The 22,249-nt window shown below is 32.0% G+C and overlaps 1 protein-coding gene and 1 pseudogene across 1 annotated transcript; one reads left to right on the top strand and one right to left on the bottom strand.

Annotated features, from left to right (window-relative positions):
• Positions 1–278: 278 nt before the first annotated feature.
• On the top strand, positions 279–4,084 carry LOC141693182 (protein KINESIN LIGHT CHAIN-RELATED 2-like; annotated as a pseudogene).
• Positions 4,085–7,578: 3,494 nt separating this feature from the next.
• LOC141693967 (terpene synthase 10-like) lies at positions 7,579–10,299 on the bottom strand. Its single transcript, XM_074499164.1, has 7 exons — positions 10,001–10,299; positions 9,661–9,922; positions 9,158–9,551; positions 8,836–9,054; positions 8,551–8,689; positions 8,166–8,414; positions 7,579–8,071 (listed from the first exon to the last, which is right to left on the bottom strand). Exons 1-7 carry the CDS (start codon positions 10,268–10,270, stop codon positions 7,775–7,777), a joined length of 1,830 nt encoding a protein of 609 aa, XP_074355265.1. The 5' UTR covers positions 10,271–10,299; the 3' UTR covers positions 7,579–7,774.
• Between the last annotated feature and the right edge of the window lie 11,950 nt (positions 10,300–22,249).

The raw sequence follows: 22,249 nt of genomic DNA, 5'->3' as shown, positions 1-22,249 counted from the left end.
CCCCTTAAACCCTATTTCAAGAACTGACAAAACCCCATGATTTTCTCTCATCAAGATCCAATTTTTGTGCTAGCCCATCTCATATTTCACTACTTATGCAGATGCAAAAGCTTCAAATCCCCCAAATATCATCAAGACAACGAAAATTAAGAAAAATCACACCTTGAAGAGGCTTTTGAGGTTGCAGAGACTGCTGATGAAATGGTGAAAGCTTTTAAAGAAATGGAAGCAAGTTTCGAAGAAAAAGACTCGGGTTGGCTTGTCTGAAAATGGGGGCTTAAATTTGATCAGAAGGTGAGGAACCCGAAAAAACATTGTCTTATGGTTTAAGGGCTTTGAAAATTTTAGATAATAATGATAATTTGTCGTTTCCGCTTGCAATGACTTTGCAATTGTTGGGTTCTGCTTGTTATAATTTGAAGAGGTTTAATGATGGTTTGGGGTATTTAAATAGGGCTAATAGGGCATTGAGTAAGTTACAGGAAGATGGTACGATTAGTGTTAATGATATTAGTCCGGTTTTACACGCGGTTCAACTTGAGTTAGCGAATACGAAGACTGCATTAGGGAGGAGAGAAGAAGCTCTTGTTCATCTTAGGACTTGTTTGGAGATTAAAGAATTGACTTTAGAAGAGGATAGTAAAGAACTTGGAAATGCTAATAGGGATTTGGCTGAGGCGTATGTTGCGGTTTTAAATTTAATGAGGCGATGGGGCATTGTTTGAAGGCTATTGAGATACATAAGGCGAAGTATGGGTTGAATTCGGTGGAGGTTGCAACATGATAGGAGGTTGCTTGGAGTGATATATACTGGATTGGGAGAGCATGAGAAGGCGTTGGAGCAGAATCAGTTGTCGCAGAAGGTGTTGAAGAATTGGGGTCTTAAATCTGAGTTGCTTCGTGGTGAGATTGATGCAGCCAACATGAAGATTTCATTAGGAAAGTTTGACGAGGCTATTAATACTTTAAGAGGTGCTGTTCAACAGACTGAAAAAGACAGCGAGGAGAGAGCTATGGTCTTTGTTTCTATGGCCAAAGGCTTTTGTAATCAGGAAAATTTTGCTGACTCAAAGCGGTGTCTTCAGATTGCATGCGGAATTCTAGATAAGAAAGAAACCATCACCCCAGAAGTTGTTTCTGAGGCGTTTATGGAAATATCAATGCTATATGAGACCATGAATGAGTTTGAAACTGCAATCTCTTTGTTGAAGAGATCACAAGCCATGCTCGAGAAGCTTCCACATGAACAGCATTCAGTTGGAAGCGTTTCAGCGAGAATTGGTTGGTTACTTTTGCTGACAGGAAAGGTAAAGCAGGCTATTCCTTACTTGGAAGAGGCTACAGAAAGATTAAAAGAGAGCTTTGGTTCTAAGCATTATGGGGTGGGGTATGTTTACAATAACTTGGGTGCTGCATATTTGGAACTGGATAGACCTCAGAGAGCTGCACAGGTTTTTGCATATGCGAAGGATATTATGGATATGTCTCTTGGTCCTCATCATACCGATTCAATTGAGTCATGCCAGAACCTTTCAAAAGCTTATGATGCCATGGGAAGGTAAACAAGTATATTTAAGTTGATCTCGATAGAATCAAATACCTAATGTAGACTAGTATTACAGATATATCAATATATATTATTACTTAAAATACGTAATTAGACTATATACTACAGTTGACAACATGTAGGTATGATAATCTTACGTTTCGGTCAATTTTTTAATATTGCCTAGAAAATAACAATAAATTGACGTTGCCCACAAGGATGATTTTTTATTTTTCAATTTTAGGTTCTGTTTTGCTGGAGTATATAAACCATTTTAGAGGGATCCTGTTCTTTTAAAAAAACAATTATTTGTACTTCAGATGTAACTAGGCCGTTTGAGCTTTGTTTTATATACTTTCTTTTATAATCATCATACAGTACCTATCAGCAGCAGTCTGTAGTCCACATACGAATATACAGTCTTCCCTGTCTTTATCCCTTGATTACTTGCGTTACTTTGAAATTGGATTGCATATTTACTTTCGTTACTTTGAAATTGGATTGCATATCCTAAGACTCGTCACTAAAGCACACCTGGAAAATCCCATTGGGAATGTAGCTCTTTACTTTTGCCAAATATACTGCCATGGCAGAGCTTAGGTCATCTCCAACCATTACTCTATTTTAAAACAAATCTATCTTTAAAATTTCACCTTTTTCACTTCAAATCACTATTTCCAAAAAGTTAACATTTTGTACCAAAAAACTACCTTTTCCAAAAAGTACCTCTTTCAGAATGGCAGAAGTATAGTTCCAAACACCTATATTGACACGAATAAGATGATTTAATCTTGTATTTTTACAGTTCAAAAGATTTTACAATTAGCCTTCCAAGCAGTTGTTCCTCTCCTTTATTTGATAGTGAAATTGTATTAAAACAAAGGAAAAAATTACAAATTTGCAAGGGGCATACCCCAGGAACAACAACCCCCCCCCCCTCCCACACGGCTATACTAGTACTGCAATTAAAAAAGCAAAGTGCTAAGAGTCTTGTCTTTAGCCAAGTGTTTTTTGAATTTTTCAGATGAGTGAACTCTTTCTCTAACCTTACTTTTTACAATAAGCAACAGACTATTCACCCGTTTTGGGCCTTCATTTGTTCTAAGACTATATTTAGTAGTGACCTGTAACTTAAAAGTACTTTATGTTCAAAAATATTTTTTATGAGTCATCCTTTCTCCAACCACCAGATATTGGTAGTAACTAACTAGTGTTCTTACAAGATTTGCTAAGATTTTAATATACTTCATAGTCACTATCACGGCAAAAATCAATCTTAGATTGCTGTTAAGCTTGATGAAGTGTGAATGTGTGATTGAATAGTCGATCACTTGATGTGTTCCTTTTTTAACATGAAAACTTGAACAATATTTAGTATATAATTTTGTACTTTCTTTGGAATCTTTTAGAACCAAAAGCCTAAACTGATGTTTTGATTTTTGAGTTGGGACCTTAAAGTTTCTTTGTGATCAAATATATCACTCTTGGTTGCATTTTTTGATGTTGCGGTAATATATGACCAAGATTTAAGTTATTAAGTTAATAGCAAATGGGATATCGTGTCATTTGTGTCCAAAATTGCGTATGGATGTTTTATTCATTTTTTTTTAAATTTTTCCTAATATAGTGTTATATGTTTATAGGGTCATTTCATTAAGTAATTACATGTGTTTACTTTTAAGTAAAATTGCACACATAAATATGATATAAGAAAGACGTGCCCCTTTTAAATCTGCAATTTCGATAGATGTATCTCATGAATTGAAAAAAGAGAACCTATCATTCTTTTTAGCTAGTAAGGATTTAGGTTCTTCAAGTGTTACTTTTGTGGATCATTATAATTATAATATGCCTTCGTAATGCTGAGAGGCATTTTTCTTAAACAGCCATATCCTTTATGAATTACCTGAAGCCAAGCCCATGTTTTTCATGGTTTGTAAGTTTTCAAGTTTGTTGTTTGACATCATCTTCCGAATCTGCAGCTATGCAATGGCAATTAACTTCCAGGAGAAAGTGGTTGAGGCTTGGGAAGGCCATGGTCAGAGTGCAGAAGACGAACTTGAAGAAGCACGTCGTCTTCTTGAACAATTAAAGCAAAAAGCTCGGGGTGCATTATCAAAAGATGTTCCCCAAAAGGCCCTTCCTCTTCCCCACACTAAAGAATCTGTCTCAGCTAGGAGGTCACAATCAGGCTTTGCAGAAACTGAAAAGCTGTCAAAGGCTGCCTAATGGGTAATCATACGTGGATGAATATTATTGTGCAGAAATTTACATTCTTCAGCTTGTAGTGAGCTTTTTTGCTAAATGCCCAATAGGTATGGGTTAGTTAAATTGATAGTTTGTAATATCTCTAGTAATCGTCAATGGTGACTAGCTGAATTTAAGAATGCAGTAGGCCGGTAGTCCTCTGTTACCTGATATACTCTGTAGTTTGTTCTGCAAATACTGGTAATTGATGTGTGGTGGCGGTCCTTAAAACTTGTTCTTGATTGCATTATAACTCTATTTTTGTTAATTATTAGAGGAATGTTGATGTCCTTTTCTTATGTTTTGCACCATGTTTAAGATGTTAGTAATAGTCAGATGCGTTATTCAGCTCTGTCAAGATTTATAAATGCAAATGTCCAGATAAGTGTTTTAAAACTCTAAATTAATGTTTGATTCGGCAGTTCTGCATGATCTCATCCTAACCCAAATCAATCGCCGGACAAAATATAGTGCCTTTGTGTACGAGTCCAGATCTTGTGTTGGATAATTACAAGCATTGTTATGCTGCTTCTAAAGAAAATTTGAAGAAGGTAGGAAAGATAATTACTTTCGGAAACAGAGTATTAATTAGTAGAGCTAAAGTAGAAAGTCCTTAACATTTTCACCAATTCCGACCTATATGTTTAAACTTTTTAGCAAAGAGATTAAGTCAATTCATATGATAAGTATTTTAACAAAAATTGTTGCATAAAGAGACGAAACAGTTAGCATGCTAATGCTTCTCAAAGTGGATTAAAAGTAGACTTTATTGCACGAAGATGACCTCAGTTGTAATTTTTTTGCACAAAAATATTCAAAATATAATAATAGTCAGGTATGACTATAATTTTCCTTAGTTATCATTAACGCACGTTAAATGTTCAGGATAAAATTGAAAAAAAAAATTGTAACTGTTAATTTATCCATGTATTTATATTAGGCCATACATAAGCAAACCCAACTGGAAATGTGAAGAAAGCAGACTGAATCGTGAACAACAATCAATACCTCAGGCTGGTTATCATAAATAGTTGTGAAGACAAACTCTTTCCTAACTTACCATTGCAATATTTTAAAGTATGATTGGTACGAAGAATTTCCATCAGCAAAACACCAATTCTTAAAAATGTGTCCTGAATGAATAAGAGATCCCAACTGCCTAACAGATCATTGATGCTAAAAGCCACTGCTACTTCCAATGCTGCTCCAGAAACGGCTGCTTCCAATGTTTTGATACTTGCATAAATTTCATGTCTTTTGAACACCCCCTTAATAAGATTAGTTGCCTTTGGAATATTTGAACAGCCGGTTTAATATCGTCGAGATTTCCAGTCTCCACTTTGGCATCACGTAAACACTGGATAACAAGCCGTTCACAATGTTCACACTATCCAATTCACTTCCACGAATTCCTTTATGTCACAACCTTACAGATTTGTGTTCCATGTTCCAAGTTGACATCAATTTAAATATTTTACTCATATGAGAGCACATGTATGGCATCTGCATTGTAACACGAACCAGTCTCATTAACTTTATCTCATTGATTTCACATGTTTTCAAGAGGTGATACATCATGTTTCAAAGCAAATCTTCACCTCCAATAGTGCCTAAGCTTTGATTGTTATTGCGAGATTAAATGAATTATACCTATTAATTCAAAAAATTGCAAGATATGTTGGTGATACATGAATTATACCTGAATCATGCGGTGCCTATTATTATATGTTGGGCATTTTTGTGTAAAAAAAATTATAACTCAGGTCATGTCCGTGCAATTAAGTCTTAAAAGTAAATGTTTTTTTCCTTTAAGAAAGGATGAAATTGTTTCACAGCATAGGCAAGGCATGCAACACAATTTTGTGGATGTCATCATGTTAAACAAGATCACGTTTCGAATTCGGATATTAGGGATTTGTTGTTAGCTTGTTAAAATAAAGAGTAATTGGCAGTTTGTAACCTACTTTTATTTTCATTTTTGCGATTTGGGTCTACATTATTTTTCCTGTCAACTTACACCCCATAAAATTAATTTCGCTTCTATTTGCACCCCATTGACGACTTTCCATCCATGTTGACCGTTAACTTTAACGGAATCGGGGGCATTTTAGTAAATTACTAATTAAACCAGAAGAAAATAAGAGTATTTTGCACTTTGTAACCCATTTCTTTGGGCATTTTTTCAATTCGGGTCTATATTATGTTTCCTTGCAAGTTGCACCTTTAACTTTGAATTTCGCTTTGTTTTGCACCCCGGACCATTTTTAACTTTTATATCAGGGTTAAAATCAAAACTTTCTGATTTCCAAGAACAAATCGCCGGATCCTTAGATTTCCCAGTCCAAACCAACAAATAAATACATGAATCGATTGTAAATAGGGCTGAGCAAATCGAACCGAAAAACCGAACCGAACCGTACTAATTCAGTTCGGTCCTGATTTTTCAGAAATTCGTTCTATTCGGTCCGGACCAAATAGACCGAAATAAAATTCGGTTTGGACCGATTCTTTTAAAAAATATTTCGGTCCGGACCGAATAGACCGAATAGTCCAAATCATAAATACTATAATTTTATATTATATATTTACATATATCTAAAAATTATAATCATAGTTTTTAATTTGTAATTATACTCGTACACTCTTAGAACTCTACATATCACCTTACTTTAATTATATTTTAGATTTCATATTTTTTGGTTTGAAATTTTTAATAAAATTTTCTTTTTTTAAAAAAACTCGGTCCGTTTGATCCAAAACCGGGCCGAATCGAATTATTTGGGTTTGGTTGGTCCGGTCCGGTCCATAATAAAATTTCAGTTTGGTTCGATCCAAGAAAAGAAATGATAATTCAATTTTTCGGTCTATTCGGTACGGTGTGGTTTTGGACCAAACCGACCGAATGCTCAGCCCCATTTGCAAATAACAAGCAAAAGATATTTGTAATATCAAATTTCAAGAAAAATGCCCGAAAATCAAACCCCCAATTCGAAATAAGAATCCTAGAATCGAGTTTAATTTTTTATTTAGCGAATATGGACCGGCCTATTAAATATTCGCCTCATTTATAATTAGATTTTTTTTATCAGATCGAATCCAAGATCGAATATTTAATATGCCGATTCATATCCGCTAAAATAAAAATTAAACTCGATAATAGGATTCATATTTCGAATTGGTGGTTTGATTTCCGGGCATTTTTCATAAAATTTGATATTACAGGTAGTTTTTACTTGTTATTTGTAATGGATTCATGTATTTATTTGTAGGTTTGGATTGAGAAATCAAAGGATCCGGCGATTTGTTCTTGTAGACCAAAAAATTCCGATTTTACCCCTAATATAAAAATTAAAACGGTCCAGGGATGTAAAACAAAGCGAAATTCAAAGTTAAAGGTGCAACTTGCAAGGAAACATAATATAGACCCGAATTGAAAAAACTTCGAAAGAAATGGGTTACAAAGTGTCAATTACTCTTATTTTCGTCTATTTTAATTAGTAATTTACTGAAATACCCCCGCTTCCGTTAAAGTTAACGGTTATCTTGGATGGAAAGTTATCATTGGGGTGCAAATAGAAGCGAAATTAATTTTTATGGGGTGCATGTTGACAGAGAAAATAATGTAGACCCAAATCGCAAAAATGAAAATAAAAGTGGGTTACAAACTGCCAATTACTCTAAAATAAACTGACAAGGAGCAAGTCTACAGCAATCAGAAATAAAAGGAAGGGTCAAGTTTAGCGAGCTCGTGAGTAGCTACAAAAGAACAAACTATTTGAGTTGAGGACAGATAAGTTGAGACATTCTTCACTGATTTAGGTATGAAATACAAGGATACAGGTTTAGGGAGTTTGTTCACAAGAGACCCTATCCCACTCTTAAGCACAAACATCTGCTCTTCTCAGACTTAGAATGTAGTGAATATCTCTGAGTTTCTAACTAGACTTCATTGCATGACAGTGAAGAAGATTATAAACTAAACTACATAGTTATGGGGTTAACAAACAGATATGTTGAACGCTTTTTATCCTTTAGGGTTGGGGCACCATGTCCATCTCCATACATATATATGCTTAAGGCTATCCTACCCAGGTTCATACACATGTTGATGAAAGGTTTCGAGAATGTAGACTCTGCAACTAGCCTCTCTTCATTTAACTCCTTCCAGTTCTCAATTAACAACTGCTTAACGTATTCTCTAGCAGCTTCTTCTGAAACACCATTATCTTTCATGTAACATTGGACCAATTTCGGATTGTCCCCTCTCTCTAATTCATGCTGCAATATCATCATCATTGAAAATAGTAGTTAAAATATATCGACATACTAGGTACATATGATTGATTATATGATCGACAAACAGTGTACGTACATACGAGGTTCCCATGTCATCTGCAATTCTCAGAATGGTAGCCGCGAGACGAACTATTTTTGGATAATTTCTTATGCTCTGTAACGCTTCATCAGTGAAGGATGTCGCAGTCAAGAAATAAGAATGGGTTAATATTATAGGGCCTGTTATTGTGATCCATGCATTGTCGAGGTATTCTTTGAGACTTGGTTTATAACCACTGTGATACCATTTTGCCTCCAGCAAATATGCTTCAAAAAGATCTGTCCACTGTATTTATAAATATTGAATTGATATCGCTTGGCAAATTAAGAAATTTTAAATTATATATGCATATCAAACAGAGTGTTCTGTACTGAAGTTGAATAGAATTTACACAAAATACAGCTAGGGTAAGTGAACTTGCCACTTTCTGGAAGTAAGGGAGAATGGTGACACCATGTTTCTTTTCTGCAACCTTAGCCACTTCATTGATATCATTATAGAACACCGTAAAACAAACCTTTACATAATCTGGCAGTTGGTCCAAATCCGCGGCATCCCATCTGATTAACGCCACAAGATATATGTTAGTCATGTACTGCGCGATAAATTGACAAGTAAAAATGATACTGCGAGAGAAGATGGGTATCGACTAGACTACAATTTACAGGAATGCTGACTGCTGAGGTTGTTTATAATCACAGCTTACCTTTTTGTTAATTCTGTCAACACTTCAAGTTCCTCCAAAGTAGCATAAACGTCATAAATATCGTCGATAGTAGTTATGAAGGCTGTAATGGCAGTGAGTACCTTCCTTTCATAACTAAACTCAGGGTGAGAGTTATAACCCACACTCCAGTAGTAACACTCCATCAATCTTTCTCTGGCGAAGCCTAGTTTTTCACCCCATTCCGTGTCCTTCCACCATCTATATAAACAAATCATAGCGAAACATATAGTTAAGTAAATAAAGAATGAATTTGTTGAAAAAAAGTGTCATATTGATTATTGGCTAGCTAGCTGGTATGTACTTCGACAAGTTTTTAAGTTCATCCTGATAAATTGACTGCACCATGTTGTAGTCTAATTTTGCAAAGTAGAGCAAGCTAGAAACATAATCTTCTGCTGGTGCCGACGTCTCATAGAAGTCAATGAACCACCTAGCTTCTTGCCTTGGCTCCCTCCAATGCTGTGGAAACTCTAGTGCATGACTCACAAGTTTAATAAGGTTTTCATCCTTAGTACTGTTAATATCATTTATGTAGTCTTTCATATGCTTTGTCGCGAAATCCTGTGCCTCGTCCATGATTTTTTCCTTCTTTATCGAAAGGTATGATGCCTCGTACAAGGATACCATACCCTTCATATCTTTGCTGAGGCTGGCCTTAAATTTCCCGGATTCATCCATGAACTCTTTAAAAATTTCTACAGAATATGAATCAAAGAAATATCAGTAGTTGCAATTATTTCCATGAAGATGTACTCTTATGAACAACTTAACTTAAAGTACCAATTGAAGAGAAAAAACAATTACCTTGAGGAACATCAAAGCTATGTTGCCTTAAGAGTCTAAATTTCAGAGAGGCGGCATTAAGATCGTGACTGTTTAACTTCTCATTACTGTTGTATATAGCCTCCAGAATTCTCATAATTTCATTCTGAAAGTGATAAGAAACTCCGAGCCTTTGAATAGTATCAACTAACTCGAGTTTATGGACACTGTCCATCTCCTCCTTGTTGAGCAGCATCCTCACATTTTCCTTCAGTTCGCTAGCATGTTTACTGCAGATTTCTCCCTGCATATACACAGAATTTAGAATGATTTAAATATCAACAAGAAGGTCATCATGCATATATAATCATAAATACGATACCTTGAAATCACTGGAAAGAGATTGGAAAAAATTATAATCCCACATGGAAGGAGGGTAATTTCCGGATCTTCTAACATTCGACATTTCATCACTAGCATTACCGGGGCTGGCTAATGCAGTATCATGAGTAGTACTACTGCATGGGATCCTTGTGATCTGGAAAACTTTCCTGGCAGTGGAGGATGGGTTTAAACATGTAAAAGAAGTTGGTTTAAGCATAGAACGAACTGAAGAGAAATTGAAGCCAAGATTCACAACACAAAGGGCCATAACTGGTATAACTTCTGGCTTATGTTGTATTGTGCATGTGAATAACTGGATGATCTATATATGCCTCTTTAAATAGAGAATCAATCACTATTTGGGTGTATATAAGTCAAAATTAAACCACAAGAAAATGAGTAAGATATCGAGCAGTCCTGTACACAATCCGGCATGTAATGATTCTGTCGCATGCAAATTCTATGTTGGACAACTTGAATAAAAAAATCACTACAAAAATGGGGGTACATTGTTAACTTATCTACAGTTCGTTTTTAACTCTCTTCTGATTAAAAATGGAGAATATGTACATTATTGTGGAAACCTAACATGCATGGTGCAAGTGGAAGTTAAAATTTAGGAAACAAAATTTCTCTCTTCTTCTAGTCAGCAAAGATTGGAAAAGAACAGCACGACTATGAACAACATGTAAATTTCTACTAATGTATAAAAATTATTGCATGGTTTGCTTTTATTTGGACTGTATACGTACATATACCTTTGACTGATGCTTGTAAAAAATGAAGGAATGAATTATAGTCATTATTTCGGGGGAAGAAAACTAAAAAATCAGGGCAAAGTATGTTTAACAAAGATGAAATTGTTGCTATAAATAAATAATTGTGATTAATATTCAAAACAACCTAATAAAGATTTGATAAAGTAAATGTGGTTTGAAGTGTACTGCCACACGCACTAAACAACCTGAAGCCTTTAGATAATTGATTGGAATAGTCGAAATATGATACACTATTCCATCAGAGAACATGCTCTTTGACCGAGACACATTCAATTTTCTGGAAAGAATAAAATCGTTAACACAAGATGTTATGTTTACAGGACCTTTAACATCGGAATATAAAAATTAAAAGAGTTCGATAAGTAATAACGGAACACATATATTAAAAGAGTTTGATAATTAATAATTATTTTAAAAAATTAATAATTATATCGCTTCTTACTTACCCTAACGCAAGTAAATAAAATATTTTTAAGATTTTAAAGCCTAAATCATCACTTGCATATTTTCCAAATTTCCCTCAAGGATACAAGTAAACATGTCTGGTTTATTTTTCCCAAAAACAACAAGTAGGCCTAAATACTTGTCTTTGATAACTGATTCAGGAACGTAAATAATACTCCCGTCCCTCCCATTTTTATACACTTTTTATTGGATTATTTACATTTTAAAATTTTAAAATTTTTCAAAAATATTGAAATTTTTATAATTTTTTCAAATAATTATACTCACTACTTCTCTCTATTATATTCACTTTATATATAATATTAATCGGCCATATTACTTTACTCACTTTTTCAATTTTACTCCCTTAATTTATCATTTTTTTAAACTCCGTACATAACCCAAATATAAATATTTGGGAGGGACGGAGGGGGTATAATGCGGGTCTTATGATTTTATCAATAATAGTAGCTAACAGAAAATCACACTTCAGTCAATCAAAAACCTTATATAAATCAAGTTTCGAATTTGTTTTTATAAATTCTTTCTTACTTGTTTGTTACATAATTTGTTTTCTATTTAATTTTCTATTTTGAATTTTATTTGGAGGTTTTTATAAACTTTTTGTTGTATGGATAGATTTTTAATTTTTTTTCAATAAAATTTATTGATATCAATTTAAATTATTTATATGTATATATTTAATATAAACATAAATGGTGTTATGTATTATATAATACATCATTTTTGCTTGTACTTAATGTTATTTTATATTGAAATCATTGTTTCCACCTGTATTTAATAAAGTGTTATTTAAATTTTGTAGAAATGTTTTTCAACTTTTATAAGAATTTCTAGTCATATTTTTATTTACATGAAATTTAATTTTGTGTTATTTCTTTTACTTGTATTATTACTATTATTTTTCCTGGATAACCAAATATTAAAAGAATGTCGACTAAATTATAAAACATATTTATTTGTTAATTATAATTTTGCATAGATGGCAAAAATTAATAGCCTACATTATACATGTTGGGGCAGTAATTTCCTTGATCCAGAAGAAGTTAACAAGCTAACAGAAATGGCATCGGACAATAAAAGATGGGAGTTCAAAATTTAAAATATTCTAGTAAGACTTTGTTTTCGGTAATTTTTATCCATGTTACTAAGTTTTGTTAGTGGAGTTTCACAACCTAATCATCCCATGCCCCTTCATATTAACTATTTTTTTTATCGTAAATAACCCGTAGCCGCTACCTTTTGGGTGCGCACTGGATAAATCTTACGGGTTCACGTAATAGCCTGTAAATCACGTGAACCAAGATAAACCGCATTTAAGCGACAGTCTCTGGGTCAGGAGACATACTCATAAATTCTCCTACTGTGGGATTCGAACATGTGACAAGAGGATAGTTTTCCTTTTTTTAATCAACTGAGTCAGAGTCATATTAGCTATTTTGCTTTAATAACATATAAGAATATAATAATTTATAAATTATTTAAATGTTTCAAAATTTAACATAAGAAGGCTATGATTAGATTATGATAAGGTCACTTGGCAAAAAGAAAACATTACAATAAGGTCATTAGTTTCTAATATCCAAGAAGTAGAAATACGTAAAAAGTAGGTTTTATAGAAGTTTTTTGTTTAACACTTAATAGGTACAAATGGAAGTTATAGGGAAATTGAAATACCTACACAATGCGGAAATATGCTTACCTTAAGTTGCTTACGAAAGGTTCCCATGTTAACTTATACCGAACAATTTTTTTTTAATTTCCTAGTAATTACAATTTCTATAGTAAATTTAAATTTCATAGTAAATAAATTTTAATATCATACCAAACAAGCATTAAGCAAAATAAAGGAGAAATGAGCCGCAAGTGTTTACTGGTTAAAGACGGGATAACTATTCTCTTAGTCAGGTTCGAATCCCACAGGAGGAGAATTTATGATTATGCCTCCTGAATCAGAGTTTGTCGCTTAAATACGGTTTAACTTGATTCACTTGGTTTGTATGCTATTGTGTGAACCCGTAGGATTTACCCGGTGCGTACTCGAAAGGTAGTGGCTGCCGATTATCTACGATAAAAAAATAAAAGAGAAATGTACATTGCGGCTAACTTTCAATTTTTCATCATTTGAGTACCGATCCGATCCTGTCCATTAAGCAGATTACAAATTATCGAAACAGTGCATGAAAAACAGGACCCGGCTTATCATTGAATCAAGTTGAAAAAAAAATAGTTAGTGTCTATTTGAAAAATCTTAAAATAATTAACTTATAACTTAAAATTAATAAGTCGCTTAAAAGTTAGAGTAAATGAATACTTATAAGTTATGCAAGTATTTGGTTAATTTTACTTATAAATCAAATTTTTTTTAACTTAAATGAATTAAAGTAAATAACTTTTTCAATATAATTATCTTAATTCATTGCTTTTAAATTAACTTAACATTTAAAAACATATATTTAAAAACTAAAATTAATTAAAAAGTGAAAAATTAAAATAAGTTGAAAAAAAGTACGATATTAATAATATTTAATTTATCAACTTATAAATTATAAATTGGATTAACAAATAATCCAAAATAAACATTTACAAATTTATAAACTATAAATAACTTATAAACTCGTACACATAGATGTCTTTAAGACAGACATGCACATTGTTAGTGGTGGCCTATCAACTTAAAAGATATTGTTAATGATATTAAAATAAGTAATTTGTAATTTAAAATATATAAATAATTTATAAATGATAAATAGATAAATATTTAAAAATTATAAGTATTTGGATAATTTTACTTATAACAGTCATAATTTTTTTTACTTAAAACCACCAAATTAAACAGTCAAAAATATAATTATCTTAATTCGTGAATTTTAAATTATATTAATATTTAAAAACATATATTTATTTAAAATTAAAGTTAATAAAAAATAAAAAATTAAAAAATAAATTAGATTAATTACATGCTTTAGTGTCAAAAAGTCGCGTTCCCATTTTCAAATTTGTACTTATCATTGTGTTGCCAATGGTATATTGACTTATATTAAGAAAGGTAGAGCTCTAATTTAAGTTCGTAGGGATCTCGAACTCGCCCAAATCGAATTCGTTTAAGTGGAAATGGATAGGCTTATTTAATTAAGGAGTTGAAATAAGCCAAGTTTAAATAGAGGTTTCGACTCATTTAGTTAATTAAATTTACGTGACTTGATCGTTATAATTGACTCTATTGTCTAAATAACAGAGCTAAATTCGGTTAGAGATTTAGACTCAAGCAAGTGTAAAATTAAATGATTCAGCTCACCCGATCATTATAATTGACTCTATTACCTAAATAAATCGGCTCAATATGATTTTTTAAATTAAATAAGTTGAGTTTGAATAAAAATTAAACCAAATGGATGTCCAAACAATGAAATATTAAGGAGATATCCAAAATCCAAATGGATGGGCCAGAGTACCAATTAATAAGCCTCGCTATCAGCTTGCTGAAGGGGACTGCTTCCACTCTTGCACTGACAAGCCCTTGTATCTGCGGATCATTTAAGAATTCATACTTGACCATAGAACATATCGAGCCTATAATTTAATTCTTAACAATATTCATCGGATTCTCAAACTAAAACAGACTTTTCGAGCTAACAAATGAGGTAAATGGTGTTAGTTACGTAATGTTTGTAAAAATCGAAATCTATTAACTGGCAGGACACCGATTTAAACTTAATTTAAAGTTAGGATTAGTGGAAGGATAGATCGAAATAATTGAATGTATTTTAATATTATTTAATATTTTACTCTTCTAGGTGTTACTATCAATTCTTTATCCAATATGAATAATTGGATGAGACAGATTGAATAATTAACTGATATATAATAATGTGTCATATAAATCCCATACTTATTAACATTTAATTAATAATTAATTTTAATTCTAATAATTTATTTTGAAAACTCATTTCAAGAACTTTTCACAATATAGAATATCAAAATTGAATCCATTGGTTAATTTTTTATATGGTGATATGAATATATATGTTATACATATGAGCATAAAGATTGCATATTTTTTCTTATATATAAAAATTCCTAACAATGTTATTAAATACGTAGTAGCATATTGTCTTTTTAAATTTTTTTAATCTAACATAATATAAAAGCAGGTGGTTAATGTGATTTTATATTTATTCACAATTTTTAAATTAATATTATTAAACGTTAATTTTAAAATATCGTTAAGAATAGAACTTTATTTATTTTTATTAGATAAATTTCATTTAACATTCAGATAAATTTGAGTTGAAAGAAATGGAAAAGGATCATCAAATTATTATTATTATTTATAGTATATATATGTTCAAATTGGGACTTGCTGGTGCCGTCAGTTTACACATCCATGAAATTATACACAAACTCGTGTAAAAATAGACGAGGAGTTTTCTACTTTCGTATACTCTTTAAAATTATTTAATTAGCACCCCTCTAAAGAAACCATGCACCGGATAATACAACCATCAATCCAAGATGTTGGCTCCGCATAGTAGTGACTCAAGGGGTTTGGTAAGAAGCTGAAGGGAAAAAGTATCGACCAACTAAAGAAGCAATCATCTATTTCTGGAAAACAAATATGATGAGAACATACGTGAATTTTGTTAATTTATAACATGAAATAATGATTTTAGAAATATATACATGTAATTAAGAATTTAATCTATATTAGTTGATAAAGTAAGGACCGAGATAAGCAGGATGATACACTAAAAATGTGAAATTTAATTATATAGTTAAAAAGAATTGAACCGGGGATAAAATGAAAGAAGCAATAAAATAAAGGGGTTTTTGCATAAATATACCAAAAAAAAAGTTTTGCAAAATTAATTGTAGTTTTTAAAACTAATTGCATTTATACCTATCTCAGACATATTAATTGCAAATATACCTTCATAACTTGTAATTATATTTAACTGTTACAAAACCAGTTTTAGTTGGGTATTAATTGCGACAACTGAAACACAGAAAACAAAAACAACTGCAACGGAAACGGCAACAAACGAAATCAACGAAATTGATTACATAACTTCAATTCCTTTCATCGCAAAACTCAATACTCACACATCAATTGATAATTCGTGATTAATCTGTTCTTCAATCCAAATCATGAAGATTAAAGTACTGCTACAAGTTTGGTTCAGATCAAGTTTCAGGTAACTACATATAATTCACTAGATCTATTAGATTTGTCTTATTAAAGTTTGATTACGAATTTTAAAGTATGTTGCTTAATTAGTTGAATTGCAGGTTACTGAAATTATATACATGTATATGAACATAATGATATTCTCCAATTTGAATTCAAATTGATATGATTTGAAAACAATCACTTAGAACTAATTCAAATTGGAAAAGTAGAGGTTGCATATATTGTGGCAAATGAAAGCTATATTACAGTGTTAGTTTGAGTAAAAAATTAAACAAAATAGTTGCTTAGTTTATGCTTGAAAAAGCTGTAAACAATAACTGATTCTATTGTATAACGTTGAGGTTGCGTAAACGGTTGCAAAATAATGGTATTTTAGATTGATAGGTTGCAAAATTTGTAGTAAAAAAAGCAAAAGCAGTTGCGCAGAATGTGCTTGAAAAAAAATCAACAATAACTGGTTCTATTTGATTACGTTGAGGTTGCGTAAAATGTAGCAAATGAATGGTATACTAGCTTCGTAGGTTGCAGAATTATGAGTAATAATAAGCGAAAAGAGTTGCAAAGTGTATGCTTGAAAAAGAAGTCAACAAAAGCTGATTGTATTTTGTTACGTTGAGGTTGCGTAAACTGTTGCAAATGAATGGTAGAGTAGCTTAGTAGGTTGCGGAATTTGGAGTAATCATGAGCGAAAACAGTTGCGTATCCTGTGCTTGAAAAAGGAGTCAACAAAAGTTGATTTTATTTGGTTACATTGATGTTGCGTAAACTGTTGCAATTGAATCGTATATTAGTTTGATAGGTTGCGGAATTTTGTGTACTCAGGAGCGATAGCAGTTACTTATGATGTGCTTTAAAAAGGAGTCAACAAAAGCTTATTTTATTTGGTTACGTTGACGTTGCGTAAACTGTTGCAAAAGAATCGTATATTAGTTTGGTAGGTTTTGGAATTTTGAGTAATCACGAGCGAAAGCAGTTGCATATGATGTGCTTTAAAAAGGAGTCAACAAAAACTTATTTTATTTGGTTACGTTGATGTTGCATAAACTGTTGTAAAAGAATTGTATATTAGTTTGGTAGGTTGCGGAATTTTGAGTAATCATGAGCGAAAGCAGTTGCGTATGATGTGCTTTAAAAATGAGTCAACAAAAACCTATTTTATTTGGTTACTTTCAGGTTGCGTAAAAAGTTGCAAAAGAATCGTATATTAACTTGGTAGGTTGCACAATTTTGAGTAATTGTTAGCGAATGCAGTTGCGTAACATGGCCTTGTTAAATTTACTCTGTTTTATAATTAGTACTTTCTGTTTACAATCTAAATGTGCACATTTATATTTTGTTTGTAGGAATGGAAAATATACCTATTATTGTGCAACATGGTGGACATTGGGAAGAAATTATAAGCTACATAGGCTTTAAGGTCTTTGGATTGCTTCTCCCAACAGATGCTGATTATGCTAACTTAGTCGGAATGGTATACAATCAGTTAAAGTTGAATTCAGAAGCAACTTCAATATTAATTCATTATCAAGCAAAAGATGGATATCCTTCATTCTCAATTGTTGATGATACGCAGCTGCTATTTTATAAAGAGCTAAAGAAAAGAGAGATTGACTTTAACAAATACCCTTTGTGTATCACAACTGAATCATCAGATGTTCAAATTTCATCTACATTCAATAATCGTAGTTAAACGACAGTTGAAATTGGACAAGTTGGGTTTCAAATTACAGAAGCTGAATCATCAAACAAGGCAAAAGATATCACAGCTGGATTAAATATGAATACTGTTGCGGATAATGTGGATTATGCGGATTATGCGGAGCTAATTTCAGAACAAATGGTAGACATACCAATTGAAACAGAAGTTGATCAAGAGATTATACATGAAAGGAAAGATGAGGTGATCACAGAAAAACACCATCCCCAAATATCAGAGTTTCAGATTTATAAAGATAAGGAAACCTTTAACCTAGTCCTCAACCACTACGCAATCAATAATAATTTCCAGTTCAAAGTGAAAAAGTCTTGCAAAAGAGTATTTTTAGTTGAGTGTATTGACAACAATTGCAAATGGATGTTGCGTGCTTCAAGGAATGAAAACACAAATCAGTTCATAATTCAGAGATTTGTCAACAACCACAGTTGTGCTCTTGATGTGAGGTTTAAAGGACAGCGACAAGTAACCACATCAATTATTGCAGATACAATAAATCAAAGTTTACAAATATCAAAACAACTTACACAGTTGCAGATATTATACGTGATATGAGGAATGATCATAATATAAACGTCAACTACAACAAAGCATGGAGATCAAAGGAAAAAGCTCTGGAAAATATGAGAGGAAATGCAACTGCTTCATATGCTGAATTATATACTTATTTGTTCATGTTGCATAACACAAATGCTGGATCAATAATTGAACTACAATTGACAGGAAATAGTTGTTTCATGTATGTGTTCATTGCGTTGCACGCATCAATAAAAGGTTGGAATTATTGCTTACCAGTTGTCGTGGTTGATGGCACCTTTCTTAAATCAGCATATGGAGGAACTTTATTGGTGGTTGCAACTCAAGACGCAGGAGGCAGAATAGTACCACTTGCTTTTGTAGTGGTGGATTCGGAGAATGATTTGTCATGGGAATGGTTCTTCACCAAATTCAGAAAAGCTTACGGAGGAAGGGAAAACATGTTATTCGTGTCGGACAGACATGAAAGTATTATTTAAAGGAGCAAGTAAGGTGTACCCTGAAGTACCAAATGTCTTTTGCATCTTTCATCTACTGGGGAACATTAAAACAAAATTTAAGAAAAATTTTAAGAGGATAAATGAAGAATTCCTATCTGCTGCTAATGCCTATATTGTCAAAAAATTCAACTATCACATGAAAGAACTTGAGAAAGTCGACAAAAGAGTGCAACTCTATTTGCAAGAAATTGGCTATGAAAAATGGGGCAAAGGTCTACTTCATAAATAATAGATATTCAAACATGACATCAAATATTGCAGAATCTCTAAATTCCGTGATCACTTCAATAAGAGAGCTACCAATCTGCACAATGTTGGAAAGTTTGCGAGGTTTAATACAAAAATGGAGTTGGAAAAATCGCCATGAAGCAACTTCAACAGCAACACATTTGACTTGGAAGTATGAAGAACTGTTGAAAACAAATTACAACTACTCTATGGATTTAACGGTAAACTATATGAACCTATGCTTTTTAGTTAAATAAATTAGTACATTTAACATTTCCTTTAAATAACTTACTAGGTGCATCCAACAAATGAAATATTCTTTGAAGTGCATAATAAGGAGAAAAAGTATGTGGTTGACCTTAGTAAAAGAACTTGCAGCTGTAACAGGTAGGTGCAAACTCAAAACTTTTTTTTTGAAGCATGAAATTATAATATAGATCTTGATTTTTCTTTTATTTACTTTTTCAGATTTCAAATGGATAATATGTCATGTTCTCATGCAATTGATGTTTTAAAACAAGCAAACATGGATCCTTATGAGTATTGTTCCCCATATTATAAAAAGGAAACAATAATTACAACTTATAAAAAAACTCTTTACCCTGTTAGGAATAAGGACTGCTGGAAAGTACCAGAAGAAATTATTCAGTTGAAGTTTATCCTCCAGAAGGTAGAATTAAAGTCGGTAGACCAAAGAAGAGAAGATGGAAAGCTCATTGGGAGAAGAATGGAAAAACACGAGTGCAATGTGGGAAATGCAACCAAATAAGACATAATCGGAGGACTTGCAGAAATCCGATGAACAACAATTAGTTCACTTTTAAAAATTTGTTTGGACATAAGAATTGACATAAGCTTGGACTATCATTTATACATGTATTAAAAGCACAATAACTTTAGTTATATGAATTTATATTTTTTAAAGCATAAGTTATGATTAAAATACAGTTCAATATAGACTTGTGATATATGTTTACATTTACAATCTTTTGCAACCTTACATGCATAAATATGTAACTCTTAAAGCAACTGTTAAAGCAACTGCTTATGCAACCTAATCTAAAAAAAACCTTTTATGAAACCTTTAATGTAACTAATAATAAACTTTCCAACTACTTTTGAAACAACATATTTAACATTAACAATGATTTGAGGAAAAAATATTATAGTAAATATGAAAATGGAACAAAATACAACTCAAACACTTTATCACAAACTACTTGGTTTAAGTTTTGCAACTTATAAAGAAACTAATTATGTAACCAAAGATATTAGTTTTATATTGTAAAAGATAAATTAACATTTTGGTACTTGTTAATTTAAAGTTGATCATATCTTTCTAAAACCCAATTAGGGGATTAATGAACCCTAAATGGTTAAAATAATAATTTTTTTGGTCAAATATTCGGATAAAACTACCGGTTCCTAGGGTTTAGGGCCTAGCGGCCATAAACCCTAGCTTTAATTATGGTTCAGGCTCTAGAGTTGAGGGCCTAAAGGCCCTGAACTCTAAAACCTAAACCCTAAACCGTTATGAAGTTTATTAAAGGTCATCGTATCTTTCTAAAACCCAATTAGGGGATTAATGAATCCTAAATGGTTAAAAAATTAATTTTTTGGTCAAATTTTTGGATAAAATTACCGGTTCCTAGGATTTAGGGCCTAGCGGCCCTAAACCCTAGCTTTAATTAGGGTTTAAGCTATAGAGTTTAGGGCCTAAAGGCCCTAAACTTCAAAACCTAAACCCTAAATCGTTACGAAGTTTATTAAAGGTCATCGTATATTTCTAAAACCCATTTAGGGGATTAATAAACCCTTAATGGTTAAAACAATTAAAATTTGGTTCAACTACATATATGACACTAAAATCATCTACAAAACAACTAGAAAGAGCTACTTCAACCATATATGCAACTTCTAACAACCATATATGCAACCACAAATGAAAATTTGAAAAAATGTGTTGAAAATTACATTTAGTTGCAAAATAAGTTGCAAGTGAGGATAAAAATGAGTACCCCTGTGGGGCCAATTTTAATATCACAAAACAACCATGAAATCAACTAAAAAAAATAAAAATAAAATTATGGGTTGTTGCGGCCATTGATGCGTTCAAGATTGATAACCGAAATATTGTTACTAGCTTGTGCATCAAACAATTTCTTCACATCAATAAAAACCTTGATCAAATGTTACTAACATGGCTTGATGTATCTGATCTAAACCTTATATCCTAAATTTAACAATTATTTTGATAATATTAGATTTAAAAGCATTATTTTGATAATGTATGGTTCATACAAAAGTTCATATGTTCTGGGTCCATTTCAAATATATTATACTCTGCATATGGGGTTTCATATGCAAATTAAAAATTATTGTAAACCCATTATAAAACTTAATATGCAACCAGAACATCAAAATGTAAGTTACAGAACACTATTTAAAACATATTATGCATCCAGATATGCAACCCCATAAGCAACATAAAATTCAAAATTTTTGTTTTATAACATCTTGCAACCTGTTATGAAACCTGTTTGTTACTTATAGATTAACTTTTCTAAAATTATACAACAAATTTTAAAGAAACAAAACTAGTTAAACACAATCTAAAGTGCAAGAAATGTAACATAATACTGATACTTCATGTTAGATATATTTGATAATGTTATGGCTAATATGTCTTATGTTTAGCTTTCAGATCTTGTGTGAACAGGATAGATCAGTACTTAACTGTTGATCAGTACTTATACTGGAAGTCAGGACTTAAGGATATCAGTACTTATATTATCAGGAGATAATCATCAGAAGATAGATATCAGAACTTAAG

This window comes from Apium graveolens, chromosome 10, assembly GCF_009905375.1.
Source record: "Apium graveolens cultivar Ventura chromosome 10, ASM990537v1, whole genome shotgun sequence".
In the NCBI taxonomy this organism is placed as follows: Eukaryota; Viridiplantae; Streptophyta; class Magnoliopsida; order Apiales; family Apiaceae; genus Apium; species Apium graveolens.
The sequence above is the reverse complement of the archived record's forward strand: the minus strand, read 5'-3'. Positions and strand labels throughout refer to the sequence as shown.

What these genes read in the sequence shown, in the direction of transcription:
- LOC141693967 (XM_074499164.1), bottom strand. Translation starts at nt 10,270, where the DNA reads ATGGCCCTTTGTGTTGTGAATCTTGGCTTCAATTTCTCTTCAGTTCGT. An exon ending in TAGCTTTGATGTTCCTCAAG is followed by an intron (nt 9,552 to 9,660) that starts GTAATTGTTTTT and finishes CATATTCTGTAG; the next exon opens with AAATTTTTAAAGAGTTCATG. An exon ending in TTGACAGAATTAACAAAAAG is followed by an intron (nt 8,690 to 8,835) that starts GTAAGCTGTGAT and finishes GGCGTTAATCAG; the next exon opens with ATGGGATGCCGCGGATTTGG.